This window comes from Equus przewalskii, chromosome 1 (genome assembly GCF_037783145.1).
Source record: "Equus przewalskii isolate Varuska chromosome 1, EquPr2, whole genome shotgun sequence".
Lineage (NCBI taxonomy): Eukaryota > Metazoa > Chordata > Mammalia > Perissodactyla > Equidae > Equus > Equus przewalskii.
The window spans coordinates 169,139,383-169,161,864 of record NC_091831.1 but is presented as its reverse complement, the minus strand read 5'-3'; the positions used below and the strand labels follow the sequence as shown (position 1 = coordinate 169,161,864).

At 37.0% G+C, this 22,482-nt stretch overlaps 1 protein-coding gene across 21 annotated transcripts in view; it reads right to left on the bottom strand.

Annotated features, from left to right (window-relative positions):
* Positions 1-22,482, bottom strand: part of AKAP6 (A-kinase anchoring protein 6) — a 503,988-nt gene that overhangs the window by 67,560 nt on the left and 413,946 nt on the right. For all 21 annotated transcript variants that reach the window (XM_070587794.1, XM_070587721.1, XM_070587757.1 and 18 more), the window contains 2 exons: positions 12,608-12,754; positions 9,331-9,555 (listed from right to left, as the gene is read on the bottom strand). In XM_070587794.1, coding sequence (XP_070443895.1) covers positions 9,331-9,555; positions 12,608-12,754 — 372 coding nt within the window. The remainder of the gene's footprint in view (positions 1-9,330; positions 9,556-12,607; positions 12,755-22,482) is intronic.

Genomic DNA, 22,482 nt, shown 5'->3' with positions numbered 1-22,482 from the left:
CACAGACAGTGTAGTTCAAAAGAGGGCCCAATGTGAGGACTCAAAGAAATAGACTAATAGACTGCTTTTGAAATAGAATTAGTACAAGAAAAAAGAAAACCTTAGAAAATTTCAATCCTTTTCTCGAAAATATGCACAAAGATATTGCATCCATGGCACTGAGGCAGGCACTTTTGAAGATGGAGCAAATTAAGATCAGTGAAGATTGTACAGAGATAGATCTTTGTTGAATTAAAAATTACAACGAAGACAACAAAAATTATTGGAAGTATGAGAAAGAATGTAACTAGTAAAATAAAATATTAGGTAATAATTAAATCCAAGATTATATAAACAAAAATAGAGAAATAGGGTGGAGCATACAGAAAAAAGCAAGTCAATTTCTCATTTTAAAAGTAGCATTAACAAGAGGCTGACATTCTTGATATTGAAAATACTGGAAATATTTTTTGGAAAAATCCTTCCAATTCATTAAAGTAAAAATGAAGAAAACAACACGCTTTATAGCAGAATATTTAAACAACCTTCCAATTCATTAAAGTAAAAATGAAGAAAACAACACGCTTTATAGCAGAATATTTAAACAAGACTCTAGTGTAAGTTTCATGAATTCCTAACATCCAGCCCAGTAGCTGCCACATGGTAGGTATCTGATAAATATTTACTGACTGAATATGATAAAGATCAGCGATCTTAATCAAGAAAATAAATGTGAATGGTCTTAATATTCTTATTAAAAGAAACAGACTTTCAGATTTAATTAGAATGTAATTTATAAGAAATTCATCTAAAATAATATGCTAAAAAATTGCTAACAAAAGGACAGGCAGGAATATATTAAGCCTTTTGATACACTGTGAAGGACTTCAAGGCACCTAAGAGATGAGAAAAGAATAAGGCCAGGCCTCCGATGGTAGTTACTCTGGTTAGTTCTGTTAGATTCAAATTCTCCATCTCTTCAGTCTGGTCATTAATTTTAACCAAGAATTTTCTGTCTTCTATTTCTTACAGATCTGTACATTTGTTTGTCATCAATGTACCAGCAGTTTATTGGTATACTTCTTTCTACTTTTAAATCAACCAAGTCTTGATGATTTATAAACCAAAAAAAATATATTCCTGTTATCTGTGCCACCATCCTGACTGAAATTCATAACTAGGGAGACCTTTTCTTTTCCATTTTAGACCAGCATCTCTATTCAAATTATAAAGACACTATAATGTTAGAAAGGAAACAGAAGGAGAATGCTGGCTACCGTGGTGCCAAAGGCAGTAACTCTGCAACTTTGGTTCAAAGGACACCTTTGTCTTTCTGAAGCATCACTTTCAACGAAGTAAGCATGAAGCCTGGTATACAGAATTGGCTAGATATCAGAAGTTTTGTGCCAAACCAAAAGTGTTGTTTAGAGGAATTAAATTGCATCTATAATTGAATAAATTTATCAAAGGAAAAAGATGGCTATTAGAGAATCACAGAATGCTTGAGCTGAAGAGAATCCTTTCAATTGAAAAAACCTAAATAGACAAATAAAGAATTTTAGGCAAAGAGAAGAGAAATTATCTATTGAGATTATACAGCTAAAAATTCTAGATCATAATGTTACCAACTAACAGAACCTAGTGAGGGTGCACAATAAATACTATTAATTGGTAAATTACAAAAGAATGATGTGATAGTACAGTTACAGAAGATGACCGACAATTAAATACGAATACTCAAGAAAGAAATTTTCCATCTCCTTAAACGAAGGTGTAATTGTGTGTGCGTGGAGAGCAATAACCTGGAGAAATATGGTGAAGAGACAATAGGAACGTTTATGAAAGAAGGTCAGGGAGACAGAAAACGGGAAAGAAAATGAGACTTCAAGTCACTGTTTCATCGCCTTGCCCAAAAGCTCCAGAGTAACCCAGTGTGGAGACCCACCTTTGACAATGTGGGACCTGGTTTTCTGCACCCCAAAAGAGCTGCCTTTCCACAGGTCAAAGGGCAAACTGGGAGGTGTACTGACCACTTCCTTTTTTCTAGTCTTGAGAGGAAAACAATTCTCTTGCAGTTTTACCTACATGGTAATACGTCAATGATCCAACTAACAGATAGTTCAGTCCCTATAGATCATACAATTCACCTGAAGTAAGTGAAACCCCACGGAATTTTCTTTATCTGTTCACTATTTATCTATTTACTTTATCTATCTACCCCTTTGTATTAAAAATAAATGCTTTTAAAAAAAGACAGGTTTATGCTATAGTAATTATAATGCTGATAGCTAAAATGCATTGAGTTCTTACTAGACAGGCTCTATTTTAAGCAGCTTTTGTATGTATTATCTCATTTAACACTCATAACCACTCTATGAGGTAAGTTCTATTATTATCCCCATTTTTAAGAAGAGAAACCTGGGGCTTTAAGGAAGATCATGGATCAGAAACAGGTAGAGCCAGGACAAACCCAGGCATCTTGAAGCCACATGCTTAAACCTCTACACCATGGCAGACCAGATCATGCTGCAATCCTACACTCATCTAAGGAGAGAGCACAGAAACACCTCTGCAATTCTGTTCTCCCAGTTTCTTCCTAGTTTGACTTTATTAGCAATGAAAATAACATTAAGTAATATTAAGAAATCAATTAAGATTCGGTGGCCCAGGGTTTCACCAGTTTGGATCCTGGGCGTGGACCTAGCACCGCTCATCAAGCCATGCTGAGGCGGCGTCCCACACAGCAGAATTAGAAGGACCTACAACTAGAATATACAATTATGTACTGTGGGGCTCTGGGGAGAAGAAGGAAAAAAAAAAGATTGGCAACAGATGTTAGCTCAGGGACAGTCTCAAAAAAAAAAAAAAAAAGAATAGAAGCATTCATCACTGTGGTTTCAGAGCCCCAGTGCAGCTCTGTCTCGTTTTCTAGGCAGCAACGAAGTAAGGAAGGGTGAGATTTCTCCCTCCCCTTTCCAGATTAGTATTGCAGCCTTTAACTTTCACGAATCTGGTTTACTTGACAGCAGTAATACAAAATACACATATGAAATGAGTACACGGCTTTCTCTTTTTATCCTCAACTCAGGGGCACCCCCTACCCCACTTCATAGGAATCATTGAGCATCTTCTTCTAGTAAAACGTGTACTCAGAAAGAATTAGGCCTTCATTGTCCCCCCTTTTTTTTTCTTTTTCACTTTAGAAGGCTGCCCTGGGACTGCCTATAAAAATTTCCTGTGGGTCTTCCCACCACCCCCAGATGGTAGAGTCAGTAACCTTTATTTAAATCTATCTTTGAATTTCAAACTTAACCCAGCCCATGTTTTTTACAAGGCAGTTCTGGATTGTATCCAATTACTTAAAATTACTCCCAAAGAAGTGTTAGGTGATGGAATTTTTTATATACGGTGGGGAAAAACATCTGATAAAAGCTGAATTCAGTATTTTCTTTTAACGAACATACATGGTTACTATAATAGCTTTTAAAAAATAATTATCTCAGACACATAGAAAGGATTAAATCCTGTCTGACGTCTGTTGATTTTGGGAGCATTTTGCATGCTTTTGTTACAGCCGGATTGAATGACTGTAATTCTTTGTTTCCCGCTTTGCCAACAGCATCATTACAAAGTTTGTAAATGCTCCAGGACTCAGCAGAGGGATGATCCTGGCACCTATAGGAAACGTGGCCTCCTTTCTCATATCTCAAAACTTCCAAAACATTCTCTCCTGTCTTCAACCTAATCTCTTTTACAAATGTGGATTTTGGGGGACACAGGAAGAGTGATTTTTTTATGGCGCTATCTGAGATTGGTTAGAGTAGACATGGGAAACTCCCTCTAAATGTCTTGGCTAGATTGGTCTTATTTTTATTTCTGGAAATTACACAGCAAGCTTTGGGAAAATATTTCTTAAAGCGTGTGAACTGTGTTTAGCTCTTTTATTTATCTCTTTATTTCGTAAAAGTACGTTGGTGATATTCCTTTTCAGAGTAATTACTTAGGAATGCTGCACAATTCATACTTAATTTGAAATCCTTTTAAGGACTCCACTCTAAAAATTTTAATTTCAAAGATTTAAAACATTGAGTCAGCCGACTTCCTTCAGCTCTGTCCAGTGTTCAGAACTGGAATGAGGAACAATGGAGTAAGTTACTAGTTGATGTGTCGTTCTCTTTTCAGAAATAAATCTTTGACCTAGGGACTGTTGAGTCTACCAAGTAGTGGCGAATTTGGGAACGGACTTTCTGGGTCTGGTTATTGGCTCTATCACTTACTGAGTCTATGACCTTTCCCTGCCTCCATTTTTTCATCCATAAATAGGAGATAATAAAACACCTGCCCCAGGATGGTCACGAGGGTTAAAGAAGCGAATGCAGGTAAAACCCTTAGAAACTACGACTTACATCTCAGGAGCGCTCGATAAGCATTAGTTGTCATTGTTACAGTTAATAAAAGAACTTTTTGTTCCTCCTCATGCAATTCTAGCATGGCCTCCTTTCCTTAAAGGAGTTGCAAACAGTAGCCAGTCCCAAGTTTGTGATAATTTCTGGATTCTAGAGCAGGGTTAGGAAACTAAGGCCTGTGGGCCACATCCGGGCTACTGCCTGCTTTTGAAATAGTCTTGTAAATTATTCTTATGGAACACATCATATTTATTCATTTACATATTATCTGTGGCTCTTTTACGTTACGATAGCAGAGCTGAGTAATTGCGACAGAGATTGCACTTTCTGGCCTTTTACAGAAAATGTTTGCTAATCCCTCATTTAGACTAAAACAAGGTTTCAGTGTTTATTTTGAAGGGTCAGAGAATGATAGGATGGTAAAATATTGGAATTGGAACCCAGAGACCAGGGCTTTGGCAGTTTCTGCTGCTGGTTGCTGGTGTGGATTCAAACAAGTCACATTAACTTTCCACATGTCAAGTTCTTCATTCATAAAAATAAATAAAAACACAAATAAGAAGGTGATCCCAATTTTCAACTTACATAATTAGTGTAAGGTTTAAGTAGAGTAACATGCACAATGTACTTGGGCAAATTTAAATGGCTCAGCAAATTTGGGGCACTAATCATTGACGAGGTTCTGAAATCTATTCCACTCATTTACCTTCTTGATGACAGAGCCTCCTGGGAGGTCTAAGCCTGTTCTTCCTGGGCTGGTTGGGGGCCCAGCCCAGTGCTGAGGGCTCCTGTAGTTGGTGATGGATAATTTTTCCCCAATTTGAGACTTTAGAATAATGAATTTGGTTATGGGATACAAGGAATGTATGAGTAAGTAAGTATTTCTTTTCTCTCTGAAGGGTCGTCGTTTAAAAAGTAGCGCTTTCCAACCAATGGCATTGACGCTGAGCACACATGGCACTTAGGGGCCCTTTGTCAGCTGGCCTTCCTGAACCTCTGACGCACTCTCTGCCTTCTGTTGTCACGGTGGTCCCTCCTCAACAATTTTGCATTTCTGTCCCAGGGCTCTGGACTCACACCTCCTGTCTCTCCCCCGTGCTAGGCTTTGGCTCTTCCTTTTTTAGGGAGAATTTTGCCTTGTGTCTAATCTCACATTTATCACACTTACTGCCTTAAAGAAAAAGAATACATTCCACCATTGCTTTTCCTCTTTCTCTGAAAACTTAAGATCCTGATCCCTTCTCTTATCCCAGACCAAGCTCTGAGAAGGAAACACAGTGGTGTCTACAAAGCGATAGGCTGTCTTTTTTATATGCAGCATCCTCCCCGCCCCCCACCCCCCAGTTCTCCTGGGTAGTGCACTGTGGCTTATCTGTCATCACTCTGGGTGTCACATAAAGAAATTTATTCTGTTAAAAGTCTGAGATTTTAGAGAATAGAGAATCATAAAGCTACACCCTGTGGATAAAGTCTGTCTTCTGTGTGACCAACGATGGCAGGAGACACTTGGGAACCCATAAGAAGAGGCAGAACATGGCGAAGAGTTTCCTATATGTAAAGGTTCTTTAATAACTCTCCTGTCTGGGCCATTTTATCACTGAGAAAGGCAGAGGGTATCTGCTCTTTGGATTTGTGGTAAGTAAAAATTTTTATTCTGCATATGTTTATTACCAATTGTGATTTTGACAGGTTATAAACGTTATATTACATCATTATTGTAGTACAAACATTTGGTTTCATTCTCCCAATGAATGTGGTAATATACAGAGCACTTGATTAATCATACACTAAGCACTACAGAGTAAACAGCTCAGAAATATTTAAAATTCTGGCTAGGAAAGACATTTATTCCAACAGACAAGTTTAAAGCTTTCTTAAACAACAACAAATAAAAGTACTATCCTGCTAGATCCTCTTAGCTTATCTGATCAAACTTCTCAAGATCAAAACTTTAGAAGGGACTAGTTTCAGGTCATAAAGAAAATCAACAGGGCTCCATAATCACAAAACGTTTGAAAAGTTTCAATTTAAAAAGTGAAACATTTCAAAGAAATTTACACTGGTATAATACAAAAATGTGAAACAAAAACACACATTTTCACCTCCGAAGATCTTCGACAGCTAAAGCTATTTGCTATTCTGGCCAAATTGCTGAAGATTGTGACTGATAGATGTACCACAAAGAAACAATGACATTTAGTTCTGTCCTGCTCTTCCCACTGAGTCCCCTGGCATGGAAGGGCACTCAGTCAACATCAGTTTTGCATAGTAGTTCTGAGAATGGGCTTTAGAGTCAGAAGGCGCTGGATTTAAACCCTAATTCTATCACTCATTCCATGTGGCCTTGGACACAAAACCCAACCTCCGTGTGCCTGTTTCCATATCTGCAAAATCAGGATCCTAATACCAATCTCATAGGTCGCTACTAGCATTAAATGAGATACATGTATATACTCACAATGGTATAGTATATAATTGTCAAAATAAGTGAATTACAGCCATATTCAGTGACATGAATGAATCTTGGCATTATAATGTTAAATGAAAAAGGAAGTCCTAAAAGATAACATATAGCATGATTACCTTTTAATAAAGTTAAGAAAAAAATAGAATAAAAAATGTTCTTTCCTATCAAAGGAAAGCAAGGGAATAAAGAATATAGGGTTCAGGATCTTGATTACTTTACGTGAGGAGAGCAGGGGGTTGAAATAGGACTGGGGAAACCATATGGGGAGGTGGACATTACCATCAAGATCCTACTTTTCATTTGGGGCAGGAAAATCTCTGTATTTATATAGTATTTTTAAAATAGCTAAGTAAACAAGAGCAGGGCATAAAAGTAGTTAGTGTAATGAACAGTGACACTGAAAACATAAAAATGCTCTAAGAAAAAAAATACCTTTGAAGAAAATAAATAAAATAGCAAAAGCCTGTGATAGTCTCCAGGATTTTTGAAATAAAAATTCTCTGATTATTCTCAGGCCCTGAGATCCACATGGTAAAGAACGCATTAGGGGTAGCGAATATTCCCTTAGTGGCTACAAAATGTTAGTTCGTAAATGACTAGGACTCCTAGAAGTTATCTAACGATCTAGAAGCCTAGAGACTTCTCTCTGTCTCAAACTCTTCTAAATTTGTAACTAGGATCCAGCTGAAGATGATGTTGATGACACTGTACAAAGCTAGAGCATAAAGCCACTGTCCTTTCGAAGCATCAGTAAAATGAATGCAGAACTGTTCATGCTTCCATTTCTATAATAGTGAATATGAAAAAAACATTTTAAAATATCTATGTATGAGATACATGGATAGGTAGGTAGATATATAAATAATTGTAACAACAAACTTCCTGTTATTGTTTCCAATTATTATGTTACATCTCTGGGCTTATAATGTTAAGAGATTTCTATGCCTTATGAATGCACCATTACAAAAAGTAGAAATAATAATTTACATATGTGAACTCATACGCTTGTGAGATAAATACTTTCAGCTCCCCGTTTTCTAGATGAAGACATTGAGGCACACAGGGATCATACAAGAAACACGACCAAGGACACAAGTGGCTGGTGCCATTAACCAGGTCACTAAAGCTGTGATATAGTTACTGTAGAGAAAAAATATATTTCACAACGTCCAGCTTACTAATAATCAGGAGGCTTTATAAGGTACATGTTAAGTGCAAATAACACAGAGGGAAATATCTGAAGACTCCATCTGCCTGCAATGGCGGTTAGGGTGAGACAAGTAGAGATGAAATAACAAACCATCTGAATATTAGATTTTGGACTATAAAACCCAGTTGCCTTGGCAAGATGCTTTCATTTAACTTCCAGGTTGGTCTTGTCAATTCAATGGCAGAAGAGGAGGTTTTCAACCAAAACAATTTGTAGGTGTACGACGCAGTTTATCAAGAAGTATTGTGCTCTTACCTCGGAGGGTGCCTCCTCTTGTGCTATGCAGGCGAGCACGGGGCGCCTGCCTGCCCGGCACAGGGAAGGCGACCAACATGTGACTACATACTCAGATAGCCTGCCGGAAGATTGCAGGGCAGAGGGTGTGAGATCATTGAAACCTAGCCCTGAAGGGTTCTGAGAAGAAACAGTTGCTTGGTCCCAAGAAGTCCTTTCCTTTTTGGCTTTCCCTTTTCTCCTCTTTAAGACTTTTCATGCCAGAAGGTTTCTTGCCACCAAATTCATATTCTGCAACCCCAAAGCCTCAAACTGACACCAGCCAGAGTCCACATAATCACTGCATTTATGGGAGGGTTCACACAGTACAGGCTACTGTGGCCAATAAGAGAAAACATTTGAATTTTAAACTGCTTTTGAATAGATATCGTGTCAACCATGGAAACAAAGGGAAATGCTCTTTCATCATGGCCATACGGTGAACATGCACATAGCTGTGTTGCTAAGGCTGGCATTTTTCTATGATGGAATATGCCTGTAATGTAGGAACCTCTTTTACTTTATATCTTCCCTCCATAAGTAGCTGATTCTTTCACATGTAAAAATTGTTTCCTTTTGTTAGCATTAATGGTCTTCAATTAAATGATATGCTTTTATCATATCAATTTATGGAAGTATTTTTAGCCACATCATTTATAGAACATTTAGGGCTGCCTTTCAAAGTCCTCAGTAATCTTTAGTGTTTGCTGGTCTGCTTTTAATTTATCAAAGCCCTCCCTCAACAGGCATTGCACAAAACACACAGGCAGCAGAGACTTCCCCCACACAATCGTAGTCGATATGCTTCATGTTCATCTTTATACACAAACAGACCTTGGCATACAAGAAATGTGGAGAGTGTCTATAAATTCAAGGGAACATTTAAGTGCACAGTGATACATAGATACATGGGTATAATACTTTATGTACTTGATAAATATTTCATCCCTACCATAAAGAAAGCTTTTTATCAACTTTGATTGTTTTTTTATTACCTTAAAGTATTGCAGTTGTTTCTCAACATTCATTGTTCCTTCCTTTTCTTGTCTCAGACAGGAATTGAAGATGAAAAGCTCCGTATCTCTTAGCCACCCTTTCAGTTCTTTGATCCTGACCTCCAGCTGCCTCACCAGGCTTCCGCTTTCAGGAGAGAGCAGGTCACGTGGACCCGACCCACTGTGCCCTGCCATTGTGTCCTGGATCTTCTCTCCAAGGGTTTTCTAATGCATCAGATTAAAAACAAAAACAAAAAACACCACCAACAACAGACAAAAACATAGATTAGTTTAGGTACCAAAAACATATCACGGTTTGGCTGGTAACAAGGGCCAACTGGTATGTGTCCAGCCGCACCTGCCACCTCACAACTGACATTCAGTTTAGAGTATCTCGTTGTTCCATTTTGGATTTGAATTCTTGAGCAATGTATGTTGTTCTGACTACCACTGGAGGCTTAAGAAGACCTCATTCACTTATAAGTTCGTTTAACAGAAAGGAGAGTTAACCCAAAAGTTCACCATGATCACTGACAAAAATTCATTTGAATTCTCATGACAGGAGTTTACAGTAAAAAATTCTCTGGATAAGATTTTCAGGAGATAAAAGTCGGAGTTTAATCAATATACTAAAGATGCCAAGAGTAGATTGTGCATGGCTAATGAAATTCCTTTTTTTGGTTTGAGAAGTACAATTCCCCACAAAACATGACTGAGGGCTGTTAAGAAGGAGTGGCCTCCTTGGTGCTGTGGTGGACTTTCTCTGACTTGGAAATTGTTCAAACCCACAATTCTTACCACTTTTCATTTGTGGATGCTAGACTTTCTATTATGTGTTAAAATAAATCCCAATCCACTATGCTAGAAGCCTTCTTGAATGAGCCACTACGGCATGAAGGTGCTGTCTGGGAGCACTTTTTATTTTAAAAATTTTTGGTGGGAAACACTCCCTTTGGAGAATCAGTAGGAGTTAATCTATAATGATGAATTAAACCTACAAAAATAAGCCTTAAAACACAAATAAAACTAAGTCAACAAACATTCATCTGCTGTGTAGTGTTCCGTAAATAGTATCTTTAGGAGATCATAACAGAAAAATAGCCTTTCTTGGCAACACCCTTATATTTTCATGGTGCAGATATTGATAATTTGAAGACCCTCAGTGGAATCCAGATTTAGCTATTGTTTTTATGCTGTAACAAAAGTAGCAGCAGGAGGTGAAATCAATGCCCTTGGAGGGTAGGGTCACAAAAAAGAATTTATTGCCACTTTTTTGTTCTGGAACAGTTTGCAATCATAAATTCTTCATAAACAGAATACTTCAGAGAATGGTCCGTCTTCATAAATATACGACAGAGGACATCAATTTCATTTAATTCACAATTTGTGTCAGCACAGCAGATGCCAATGCCTGCCTTGATAGGGTTGTTTAATATGCAATTGAGACAGAGTAATATGCAGCACCGGGGACAAAATTTCACAGATTAAACTCTACGCACCACTGACACTTCATTCTAATGTATTTCCATTCCACACTGCTCACCTTAGATGAAAGTAATATTAAAAACCATATCCCTCTATTTTACTATTGTTAGAAGTTAAAATCCTTGTCTTTAAATTTTTTTCATGCCAATTAAAATGTAATCATGCCAATTAAAGCAGTATGCCTGGTGGTGTTAGTGTGGCATCGGTTTTGTTAAAATCTTCCCTCCACCCTCGTCTGTCTCTAAACCATTACAAAACTCTGCATATCGTATTTGAACGATATTTTTGTCAAAAAGGCAATCCATTTTAAAGTATCTGACTCATAAAGGATAGCTAAATACTCTGTTTCTTTTTTAAATATTATGTTGATTTAAAATTTTTGTTGAGGCAATACACATGACATACTTCCAACAATTTTCAAAAAAGATTATTGCTGGTTATTTATGAAATTAGAAACAGATATATTAAAATGCAATGTACACAGACTATCTCTTTTTCTATCAAGCATATAAAGATGCTGTTCTCATCTATTTAGTAAGCGACATTTTAGAATGTCATACACTAACCACATTTCTCCTGTATGAGATCAATGAATTCTGTAGATTTTACTAGGTTCTGATTTAAATCACCATATTATAAAGTGAAAGCCATTAACTACTATTAAAGTGTAATGTAACAATAGGTTAGAGTAAAAACTTTCAACATTTTAAGTCACTTTGTACAACTGCAGAGTGTAGTGAATTGAGATGAGAAAGCCAGGATATAAACTTGCAGTTTTTTAATCACCTAGATTAAGCATGGCATAAACTGAACACTGGCATTCCTCCAAGTCATCAAAGTACATGAAGAGCTTTTTATTCAAAATATTTTTGGAGTATTATTTCTTTAAAAATTAAAAAAAAAGCAGGAAATGGAAAGCATGCAAAATTACGCTCCATAACTGACACCACCCATACTGAGCTGTTATAATTAATCATTTAAGTAATTGACAAATTTAGCTTACCCTTGATTTGAAGTGAAGGCAATTTAGGAGAGAAGTTGATGAAAAAATACAGTTTAACCTCTCTCTTTCAGCTGTCTTCCAACAAAAGGACAGCACTGCCTCCTGCACAGTGCCATCCTGGTCTCTGGGTAACAGAATCTCTATATTGCCTTTTTGCCAGATTCTTGCATCTCAGTCTTTGGCTGAGACCCAGCCCATCATGGCGTGAAATGAATTACATGAAACTTTTTTTTGGCTTTTGTTAAAAGTGAGCTTGAAATTGAGGCACAAAATAGAGGCCAATTTAATTCTGCAATTCAGATTTGGGTCAAATTTGCATCTTTGTTTTGGTGGCTTTAGTGCGACTTGAAAGCTGTAGTGACAACCCCACTTTTCATCTGAAGGGTACAGTAAATAGTTAAACAGTGGATGTCTCCAACATGTACCTTCAGAATCAATTCTATTAACATTCATTCAAGCATGACAGTCAGTGTATATCAGATATACTGTATTACAGTTGACTTGGTGCATACCCATAATACATGGCGTATTTTACTTACTTTTTTTATGTATTAAAGAACCAAAATTATTAAAATCTGAGAGGAGACAAGCTCAGAGCAGAAAAAAGTCAACAGAAGAGGAAAAGCAGTGTTTTTCCCCCATAATAACATGAATAGCTTGTTTGAAATGTAGGTAGTGAATTGAAAGAGAGAGATATTTGTGCCTCAAATTAGAAATCAGACAGATAAAGTACTTCACTACACAAAAAATGTACATGTAACCTACAAACAGTAATAAAAATGCAAATACCCCAAGCAGTTCCCATTTTTCATTAATTGAATCCACTTTTTCAAGGAGATCATTTGGTAGTAAAACGCCACCTTTCTTCAAAGCTTCAACCTTACTAAGCAGCTCCGTCTTTTTCAGGTCTCTGATGGACATTTCCACACTGTATCGCTAAAAGGAGAAGAAAGAGATTCCATTAGGGAGGGAGGTGTTCTTAGAAAATCTCTGAGCACAGAGTCAGGAATGCTCATGGCTGTTAAAAGTTTTTGTTTCCAATAAAATTTATGGGGAGACTAAACCTAAGTACCTTGAGTAGTTGAGGAATATTGCTGAAAACAGTTAGAAATATATCTTACTCACACATACATAAACATCCAAGGTATTCCATTTAGTTGACTAAGATTTACGTCTTTTTAAACTAAAGTTTACACACACATTTGATCTTTAAAATATTCCAAGGAGGAAAATACCTGGTCTACCAGGATTTAATATTACAGTTAATTTTGGTCAACATTTGGTTCCAGGGGCTGCCCATCTCTCACCTCTGGCCCCCAAAGAGCCATCTCAGAGTGATACAAATAAAATTATCCCCAAAGAGTTTGTAACTTCCTCCTTAACCCATAAGTCCTCTGAATTCTAAGTCAACATTTTTTTTTCATTTTACTTTTACTTAAAAACTCTGCATGGGATTAGAGAAGAGGTACATATAGAGAGGAAAAAGAAAACCAGTGCTTTGGGAATGGTTCCAAATCTATGCTTCTTTATTGATTACTGCAAAATGTCCCCAAACATCAGAATCGATTACAGAGCCCTCTTCTGTAATACACATTGTATTTTAACAAACTGCCAAGTGAATCTCTCCTAAGAGATGTTTTGCTAGAGATAATGTAAGTCCTATTTAATCTGACAGTTACTATGGTGATTCTCTTCAAATAACTCTATTTGGGATAGCTTCAGAGTTAGAAAGTCCTTTATTATGGACAGCTATCAATGACCGTGGCTGTATATTTTAAATGCACACATAAAAATACCTCTGAGCAGAAAACCTAGATTCTGGCTAAAATATTAAACATAGTTACAATTTTAGCATATTTACACAATATAATGGCAATCCCAAAAGTTCTTTCTTCGAGGCATAAAAGTTAGGTCCCTGAGGTCCGTGGTAGTATTGCTCCATTACCCTAACTGAGCTAAAAGGAGCACTTTAGCAGGTCTAATAAGAAAAGCTTTTGTCTGGGCCAAGTAGCAAATCAACAAGTTTAAAACATGCCCAAGCACTTGGGTGATTTTATTCACCCTGAAATCATGGTATTATGTAAGATCCCAAACTAAAACACAATTGGAAGCAGCTTAAAGGAAAAGGAAGATGTGAAATCCCTGTGTTGGTTAATAGATTCTCAGCATTTGCGTGCATATGTTTGCATACTTTTAGTTTCATATTTTAATCTTTCATTTACACCAAACATGCACATCATTTGTATTATGTAAACTTCTCCAAATGTTAGTCATTTGTGGATCACAGAACAAAATGTTTTAAATAAGGTGATTTAAAGCATTTCATAGTATTAACGAATGTTGATCAGGGAGCCAGAGTACCCAAAATTACATGAATATGTATAATGAAAAAAATCAAGGGTTGCTTTAGAGCTCTTTTAGAATTTGGCCTGTGATACATGGGAAATTCTGATTGCATTTTCCAATGGCAGGCAATTACCAGGACCATGTTACTCCAACACTTAGAAAACACACTGTCCACTGCAGTTTTCTGGACTCAACACTCCACAAGTATTCTAGAAACCCACATAGTGTTTTATTTGTCAGAGTGATGACTGGGGGAAAGGGTGATCTGCTTTATGTAATCAGATTCCCATCAAAGACAATGTTGCTGACAAAGATTTACATAATTTATTTGGTAAGACTTTGACATAATATTGGAGGAACCAGCACTTCAGGCAGGCAGAAGAATCCTATTCAAATCCTTTGCTTATGCCACGTGCATTAATTGACAAAGGGAGCTCTCTGGCTGTGCCACCTGGGAGCAGCCTCACCAGTTATCACTTCCACTTGTGACAAGCTCAACACCCTCTTTACCCCAACTTTGAACAGCTCCTACACAGCAGATCAGACAAGAAAGAGAACAGTTTAGATGTCTCCCATATAAATGATAGGATCGTAATAATAAAAGCATGAAAAGCAATTAATTTAATTTTAGACACAACAAAATAATTTTCTCTGAGAAATGTGGTACAAGTAGTCACTTCCACAGCTATTATAAAAGTTATTGCGTTAAAAAAACTTGACTTTATGTATGCTCTCTGTCTTTGTCACCATGTAACCTACTGTATAAACAGCTTGATGAAAGACGTGATTGATGGACAATGCCTTCAAACTATAAAAGCTTAGAGAATCCAGCTAATTGTTAGATGTATTGGCCTGCGCATGAAAGGTACTAGAATGTCATGTAATTTAAGGTGAAAATATTTATTTTAATTTTTGAAGCACTCTGAAGGTTGAATCTGATATGATTTAGGGCCTCAAGCTGTATATGTAAGAATGCCAGGAGGGTTATATTTTTGTTGAGGCTGGTATGTTTTTGCCGTTCTCTCTCCCACATCTTTTCGTAAGCGTTAGATGAGGAGAATCGACAGCCAGCTCCATCAGTTCTCCGTCCTCCTATCAAGTAGGGCTACTTTATCCTGTGGTGAGAAGATAATTTAATCTTCATATTCATTCCACCCACAGCAGTCAGGGAGCAGAGGGTGCCCCATTGTGTCCTGTAGTCTGGGGATGTTATGATATAGACTACTCTTCAATAGCCAAAAATGAGATTAGCAAAGTTAAAGTCAGATGGCTTTTCTTGAGTGCTAAGGTAAATAAGCATCCAGTATTTAATTTCCCCACAGCACCTGCTGTGGGCCGCTCTGTCTAGTCAAAAATAAAATATACTCGATTGAAAGGGCGTATTTACATTATTAAGTGTATTTGCTTGGCCAATTCAATTTTGACTAATGAAGCCCCCTAATAGATTTGTGAATAATCTAAATTAAAGACACAGGCCACTTCTATTCTAAATGCCACTGCTATGTGTATATAGAGGTATATAAAGAAAACTTTAAAAACAGAGTTAAAAATTACCACAAATACTAGCTCACTGTTCTAACTAAGAATTAAAGAAGTTTATAGAAAATTCTAATTCAGTGCCTACTTTTTAAAAGCACAAATGCTGAAATTGAATTAGAAAACAAAGCCAGCCAAAACAGGGATTTTTGAAGTAAATATAATTAGAAACGCATGAAGACTTGATTGAGATAACTTTTTTGACAGTTATGCTAAAGGCTTTTTTCCCTCCTAAAACCTTTTTTTGTTGTTGTTGTTAAAAATCACACCGAAAATTCTGCCCAAATGGAGACTGGAACAATGCCTTGAAACAGTGTTAATTGTCACCATGGAAACCAGAAGAATAAGCCATTTTGAAACTGGTATAGAAGGCACACATTGAGCAACTCAAGCATTTTTCTGCCTCCCTCAATGTTAAAGAACAAGATGCCTTGGCACTGTGAGGTCAGAGAAAGAAAGCATCATGAAAGGGCTGTAGATGTTCACTGTCTAGTAAATAAAAAAATAAAAAATAAACTACATACAGCTAATGCTGTGAGACTCTACCCGGTGAATCTTTTTGAAATAGAAAGATCATCAAAAGATGGCCAGGAGTGGGGGATGGATTCTACGTAAGCGAAACTTCAGGGCTGTATTATGTGAACCTTGCCCCCAAAGCTCCCTGGGAATTCTGCTGTTGTAATAAAACTTCAGAAGAGGAAAGAAAAAAGGCAGCATGATGGAATTCAAAATAATGCTCTAAAAGCACACAGAGAGATTAAGACATCCATTGTAAGACTTTTGTATGGTGCTTCTGTTGGTTATACTGAAAGGAGACCAGACATTGCTGAGCGGAGAGTGAAGTTTTGGCTACGAGAAACACAAGAACTAAACCAAAGCATTTTCTCCATTATTAGAATAGGGCTGTCAGATTCTGTGTCTTCAGCATTTGAGTATTTACATCTTAGACTGTATTTTAACTGGGCTTCATGTGACTTTATATTAGGAGGAGTTAAAGCAGGGAAAATGATCTAGTTATTAGAATAACAAGTTCGAGTATCTTTCCCAGTACAAAGTTAATACCACAAACACCTGTATATCCAGCGTATCCCTTTCCCAAAAACACACAACAGATAGACAGATGGACGGACTGAGAAAATAAAATGCATCTTAGCCTATCAACAAGAAAGCATACGCTAGGAGCACACCAAAACACTAAACTACTGGCAAAATTATGTGTGAAAATATGCATTTTTGCAGAAAAATGTAGGGATGTGTCTGTCTATGACTCTCATATTGTGTTTTCTGGCTAGTGTTTGCCCTCCTCATGTGAGGCTTCATGGTGGCCCCTCAGCAAGTCCATGCCTAATGCCATTCAGTGGTGAACAAAGAGTCTCTTTATACGAAAGTCCAGGGTCCACAGCTCAGCTGTACATGCCGAGTGCAGGAATCTGCTAGAGGCCAGTGTTGCCTTTGCAGCAGTTCCTGTGCTGCCCCCTTTTCAGAGCACCAGTGTCCAGCATCTCACAATGCATGTGATGTTTCACGTGGAGCCAGTATCACCTACGCCTCGGAAAGATGCTGGTGTTGAAGAAGAGGGTTCGAGCTCAAGACAAATAATAGTCGTTATTTCTTGCAAACTCCTTGTATTTTACCATTAGCAATTTATGGCGAATAATTGCACAGAGAAATTATAAAGACTCCTACAATTGTCCTTGTAAATTAATAATAGGCTTTCTTGATTGGGATAAATTTGCTGCTGAGCCTTTGGAAAAATTAAAAAGTGCAATGTCATTTAAAATTGCCAGAACTCGCACAGCAAATTACATCTGAGGTTAAGAATTGAGTTTTCCCCCCTCTTCTAGCTTATTCCATTTGCATGATCTGGAAATCACATTACATTGGCCATGTATTGTTAATTGGACATAGATTGCATTATCTTTAATATAAATCAAACTACAAATATTAAAATGAATTGCAAATTCCCTAATAGAAGATCATAAAACAATCTTTTTTAAAGTATCTCCCATTAATAATTTAATTCCAATTATATCACTCAGAAAACTTAAGTAGGAAACCTGGCAACTTATTTCTCCAATCATTTCTTTTACATAACAAATACTGAAGCCTTTTTAAATAAATATCCAGAGCAGAATTCATTGTTACAGAGCAAAAACAAAAACACCAATACCTGAAAACTTTTCATGCCGATTTCTGTAAAATTCTGCCTAAGAACACCAAGCCCGTCTGCCTCATTTCTTACCTATCCCTGTCAAGGGAGAGAAAAAAGTCTCCTATAGAAGAGATTTAGTAAGTTTAAGAACTATTGTAATCACGCTCTCTAAAACTAAAAAATTGATGACTAGTCTTCTATTTAGTTTTTGAAAGGTTCTCTAGCCCCTTAGATTTTTCTGTAAATTTGGTATCTTTCTGAAGACTTCGTGTGGCCTTTAACAAGTTTATATTAAATATTTAATACTGTTTAGAGCATACCCACTACTACCAAAAACAGTTATATTCCCAGCAGTCCCACTGTTTCAGGCAGAGGGCTTGATTGATCCTCCTAGCCTGAATTGAGTAGAATGAAAAGAAGCAGTTGGAAAATAGCTGCAATCATTTAATGCAGATGACCTCTGACAGCCTCGCAGCTCTTCTATCTGAACAGAAATTTGCATGGGGTCTCTGTGCAGAGGAACAATGTAACCTAAATGGTAGACAATCTTTATTCTAATGAAGTGGGTGTCAAGGTCAATGTAAAACTGCAATGATAAATGGTGCACCACTAGGCAAGAGAAGTTGCATAGGCATTGTAGTGCTTTCACATTAATTGAAGACTGAAATGCACTGTGTGAAAAGCACAAGCCTCTCTTTTCACCATAATGTGTTAATGCGCCAATGCCGAAATGATTTCTTCAAGATGTTTGCCTGTTGACATGTATCTTATCGCAAAAATAATGCAAATAAGGAATTACGGCACAAAATGGACATTTTTAGAATTTAGCTTTTTCTGGAGTAGAATTACAAAAACCTAAATAAAATGTCCCCAAACAACATCCTGACACCTAATGTAATTCCTTTGATCCCCTTTTCTTTTCTTTTTCTATTTAGACCTGTCTTTAATTAGTTTCAACCAAGCAACCTTTTATAGAACCCTTCGTTGGGTACTTTCATGCTGAGCTCACTGTAAAAGAGGACCAATGAGAGGAGAATCATGCAAATATTATTTTTTGCCGTCACTTCTAAGTTTTCTGCTTAGTCTGCAGTTAAGTTCTTCAGGTGTTGTTTGTCCTGAATGAAAATATAATAATAAGCCTATGGTTTGTAAAAAGAAAATATCTATTTTCTAGTTGAGGACTAAAAAACTATCATCTGGTCATTTGACATTGCCAAAATGACCATACAGCAATAATTACACCATTTCTTCAGTTGATCTAGCAATTTTGTGTCAGTGAATATTTTTCATTACATAAAAATAAGGACAGTAAGCTGCTTTTAAAAAATCCTGATCTACTTAAGCCTGTAAAGGGGACATTGTTTGCTAATACACTCATTAGCAACCAAGCATTTTAACTTCGTCAATTAAACAGGAAATGGAGTTGCACCATTAGTTTCACAATTTGCTAAAATACTGATAAGAGCATATTACTAACCATTTGAGAAACATTTCCAGGCTCAACCCGTAATATGTTATAAACTGGATGCATTTTTATGGTTGACATTTTTTTCTGATTCCAGTAGATGCTGTGATACAGCCAACTTTCCAACACTAAGCTTCCTGCTACAAAGAGATTTTATAATGGAATTACAGTTATACTAGTCAGGAATGGTCTGCAGGTCTTTCGGTCTGTAGTCTTGGTAACTAGAAGGCTATTAGTGTGATTTCCTATGAAATAAATGATATTGCTAGTTTGCAGCTCTGATGTAAAAACAAACTGTCTCACATAGACATCAACATTTCTGAAATGGTAATTCAGAGAAAAAAATCTCAACATGAAGGAGGATAGCGAAAAAGAAAAAGAAAGTTACTGATGAAACTGTTTAAAAAACTGTACAGCTTCATCTGTGTGTGATTTGTCAGGTCTGAAGCTTGACGTGCCCAAGGGGCAGACCCCAGCGGGGAGTAGGCTGCCGAGCTAAATAGCTGTGAAAGAAGTCTTAATGTAGGATGGAATTCAAACTAACCTTGACATGACCTCGGGAAAAATATGCAAAAAGTAAAATGAATGCACTCTGCAAGATACATCCTAATTTTGTGGTGGAGCTGGTGAGTTTTCCAAACATAACTGAGACCTTAAAAGAAAAATAGAAAGCTAGTAAAAGGGGAAAACTTTGGAATTCAGGCAAAAAACGTAAGCAAGCATGATGCGTTACTGCGAAGGCATGTGAACCATTTGGAAAGAATCCAAATAAAAACCCACACTGAACAATATTGTTGTCAGCCTGTCTATTCAGGAAAATTGTTTTTTTTAGGTTGAATATAAATGACACAAAGCCAAGATTACATCATTGCATTACAAAGTCTGTTGTGGCTTTTAGCTGAACAAGCCCCATGGATCTATTGGTTTAGGACAGTAATTCAGTAAGGAGGTTTTAATGTGTTATTTTTTCCTCCAGTGTCAATAAAAAATAGAGGAATTTAAGGAAGAAATATCATGGGTGTTCTCTGGTCTATTTATTGCTTTTCATCTGTATTTGATAAGCCAAACTCAAATTTTAATTGATGAATGGAGTCTTAATTTGACTTTATTATAAATTTGGCCTGTTTTGAAGCGATCAGCTTAGGAGGAAGGCATTTGTTCTAGCTCCCCGGCCAAGAACTGGCTAACTCATTGGATATATGGAAATTTTAATTGAGTGTCAACTTGTGTAGAATTTCAATCCTATTTCCTTCTCAATGCAATTTTGTAGCAATACCAGTTATTTACTACACTACTAACCAGATTTTAAACATAATTAAATTGCTAAGAACATACACCAAAATCTAATGACTTAAATCTCTACAGCCAGGATGTGAATTCCTGGATCAGGTATATGGGCTTCTATTAGATTTTCAAAAGCATAAGGTGAGCAGAAGGATGCAATCATTAGAAGCACAGAAGTACAAGGAGCTTTGCTGAGAACTGTTGAACAATCACATGTAAAGATCACTGCTAAATCGATATGTTATACCAAAGGGCTCTTTTTTGGTCTAGTCTTATTCAATATTTTCATTAATGACACACATAAGTAAAATATGTATATGGCATGTCGATCAGATTGCCAGATTATAATAATCTCATTGATCAATAAAGAACAATAAATATTTTAGCTCAGAGATCATAAACTCAGATACCTACAGGGAGTGGTATACCAGTAAACTAGCTTTCTGGGGGGAAAAAAAAGCCCTGATTTGTAGTGTTTGCTGATTTCTCGGGTGTAAATACTCACACCATGGCAGATTCCAAACTACCAATGGTTGCCATTACTGGCAAAATTCCTGAAAATCTAAAAATCAGCTCTCACAAGCCAGTATAGCCAGCTCCAGCACCCCACTACCTGACAGCTAATGTAAAAAAGTTGAGCTGAGCATACGTAAGTCATCTTCTATCTTTCATGTTCTAACTATTGGTAGCGTATGGAAAAAGAGAACTGTTGTCTATACTAGAGAAAAACAATGCATAAATATGATGATTACTAAAATTTAACCCCAGTGAAGGGAAAATAAGAGGAGGTAGCATGGAATGTGGAGGATGGGAGAACACAAGTTCCATCTAAAAGGGACAACCACTGCTCAGCTCTACCAACTGTTTCCAAGTGGGAATATGCCTTCAAAACGACTTCAGTATGGCAGTTTTTTTTTTTTTCCTGAGGAAGATTCACCCTGAGTTAACATCTGTGCCAATCTTCCTCTATTTTGTATGTGGGTTGCCACCACAGCATGGCTACCGACAAGTGGTGTGGATCTGTACCCAGGAACTGAACCCCAGGCTGCCAAAGAAAAGTGCACCAAACTTAACCACTAGGCCCTGGGACTGGCCCCCAGGTATATTTTTTAAGAGAAGAGAGAAATAAATACTTTTATGTGAAGTCCCATAATTTTTATATATTGAATTAAAATTTTTTAACACTGTACAGGCCAACCTACATCTCTGAGTTGGATTTGAATTTGCAGGCGACTACTTCACAACATCTATTTTAGAGGCTGATATTAGACTCTGAAGGGAACACAACATGCTGGCATAATAGATTAAAGCTAAGAAGAAGATATGACAAACGTCAAGCCAGACAGAGTTAATAACCATCCCCTAACCCCACCAAAAAAATAAAAATACAAAAACTGCATAAAGATAGAAGTGACTAGGCTTCCATTTTCTGTTGGCTCAATGAGTCAACAGACAGTGGAAGGTAGATGTTAAGAAAAAAAAGAAACATGAATTAAGGCTGTAATGGGGCAAACACAGGGTCAAAAATAAAAAAGGTGACAGATAGATCAGCTTCACCGTAATTTACGAGGCCCAAACCTGCAATCCTGGTTCTGCCTGGGTTCCATTTTCCAAGAGGGACCTAGACAATGTATTAAAGTCTAAAGGAGAGCACTCAAAGAAGGGAGGGGATTCATCACTTCTGCAGGGAGCAAGCTGTTCAAAGAGTTGGAGATATTCAGCCAAGAGGTAGATAAGAGTTGAAGATGAGAGAAGAGAGGGAAGGACATGTTAGCAGACTTTGAATATTTACAGGACTTCTACATAGACAATACTAATTTGTTTCATCGGACCTCAGAAGTCAGGCCTGGGATCAAAGGCTGAAGCATAAGTAGGAATGTA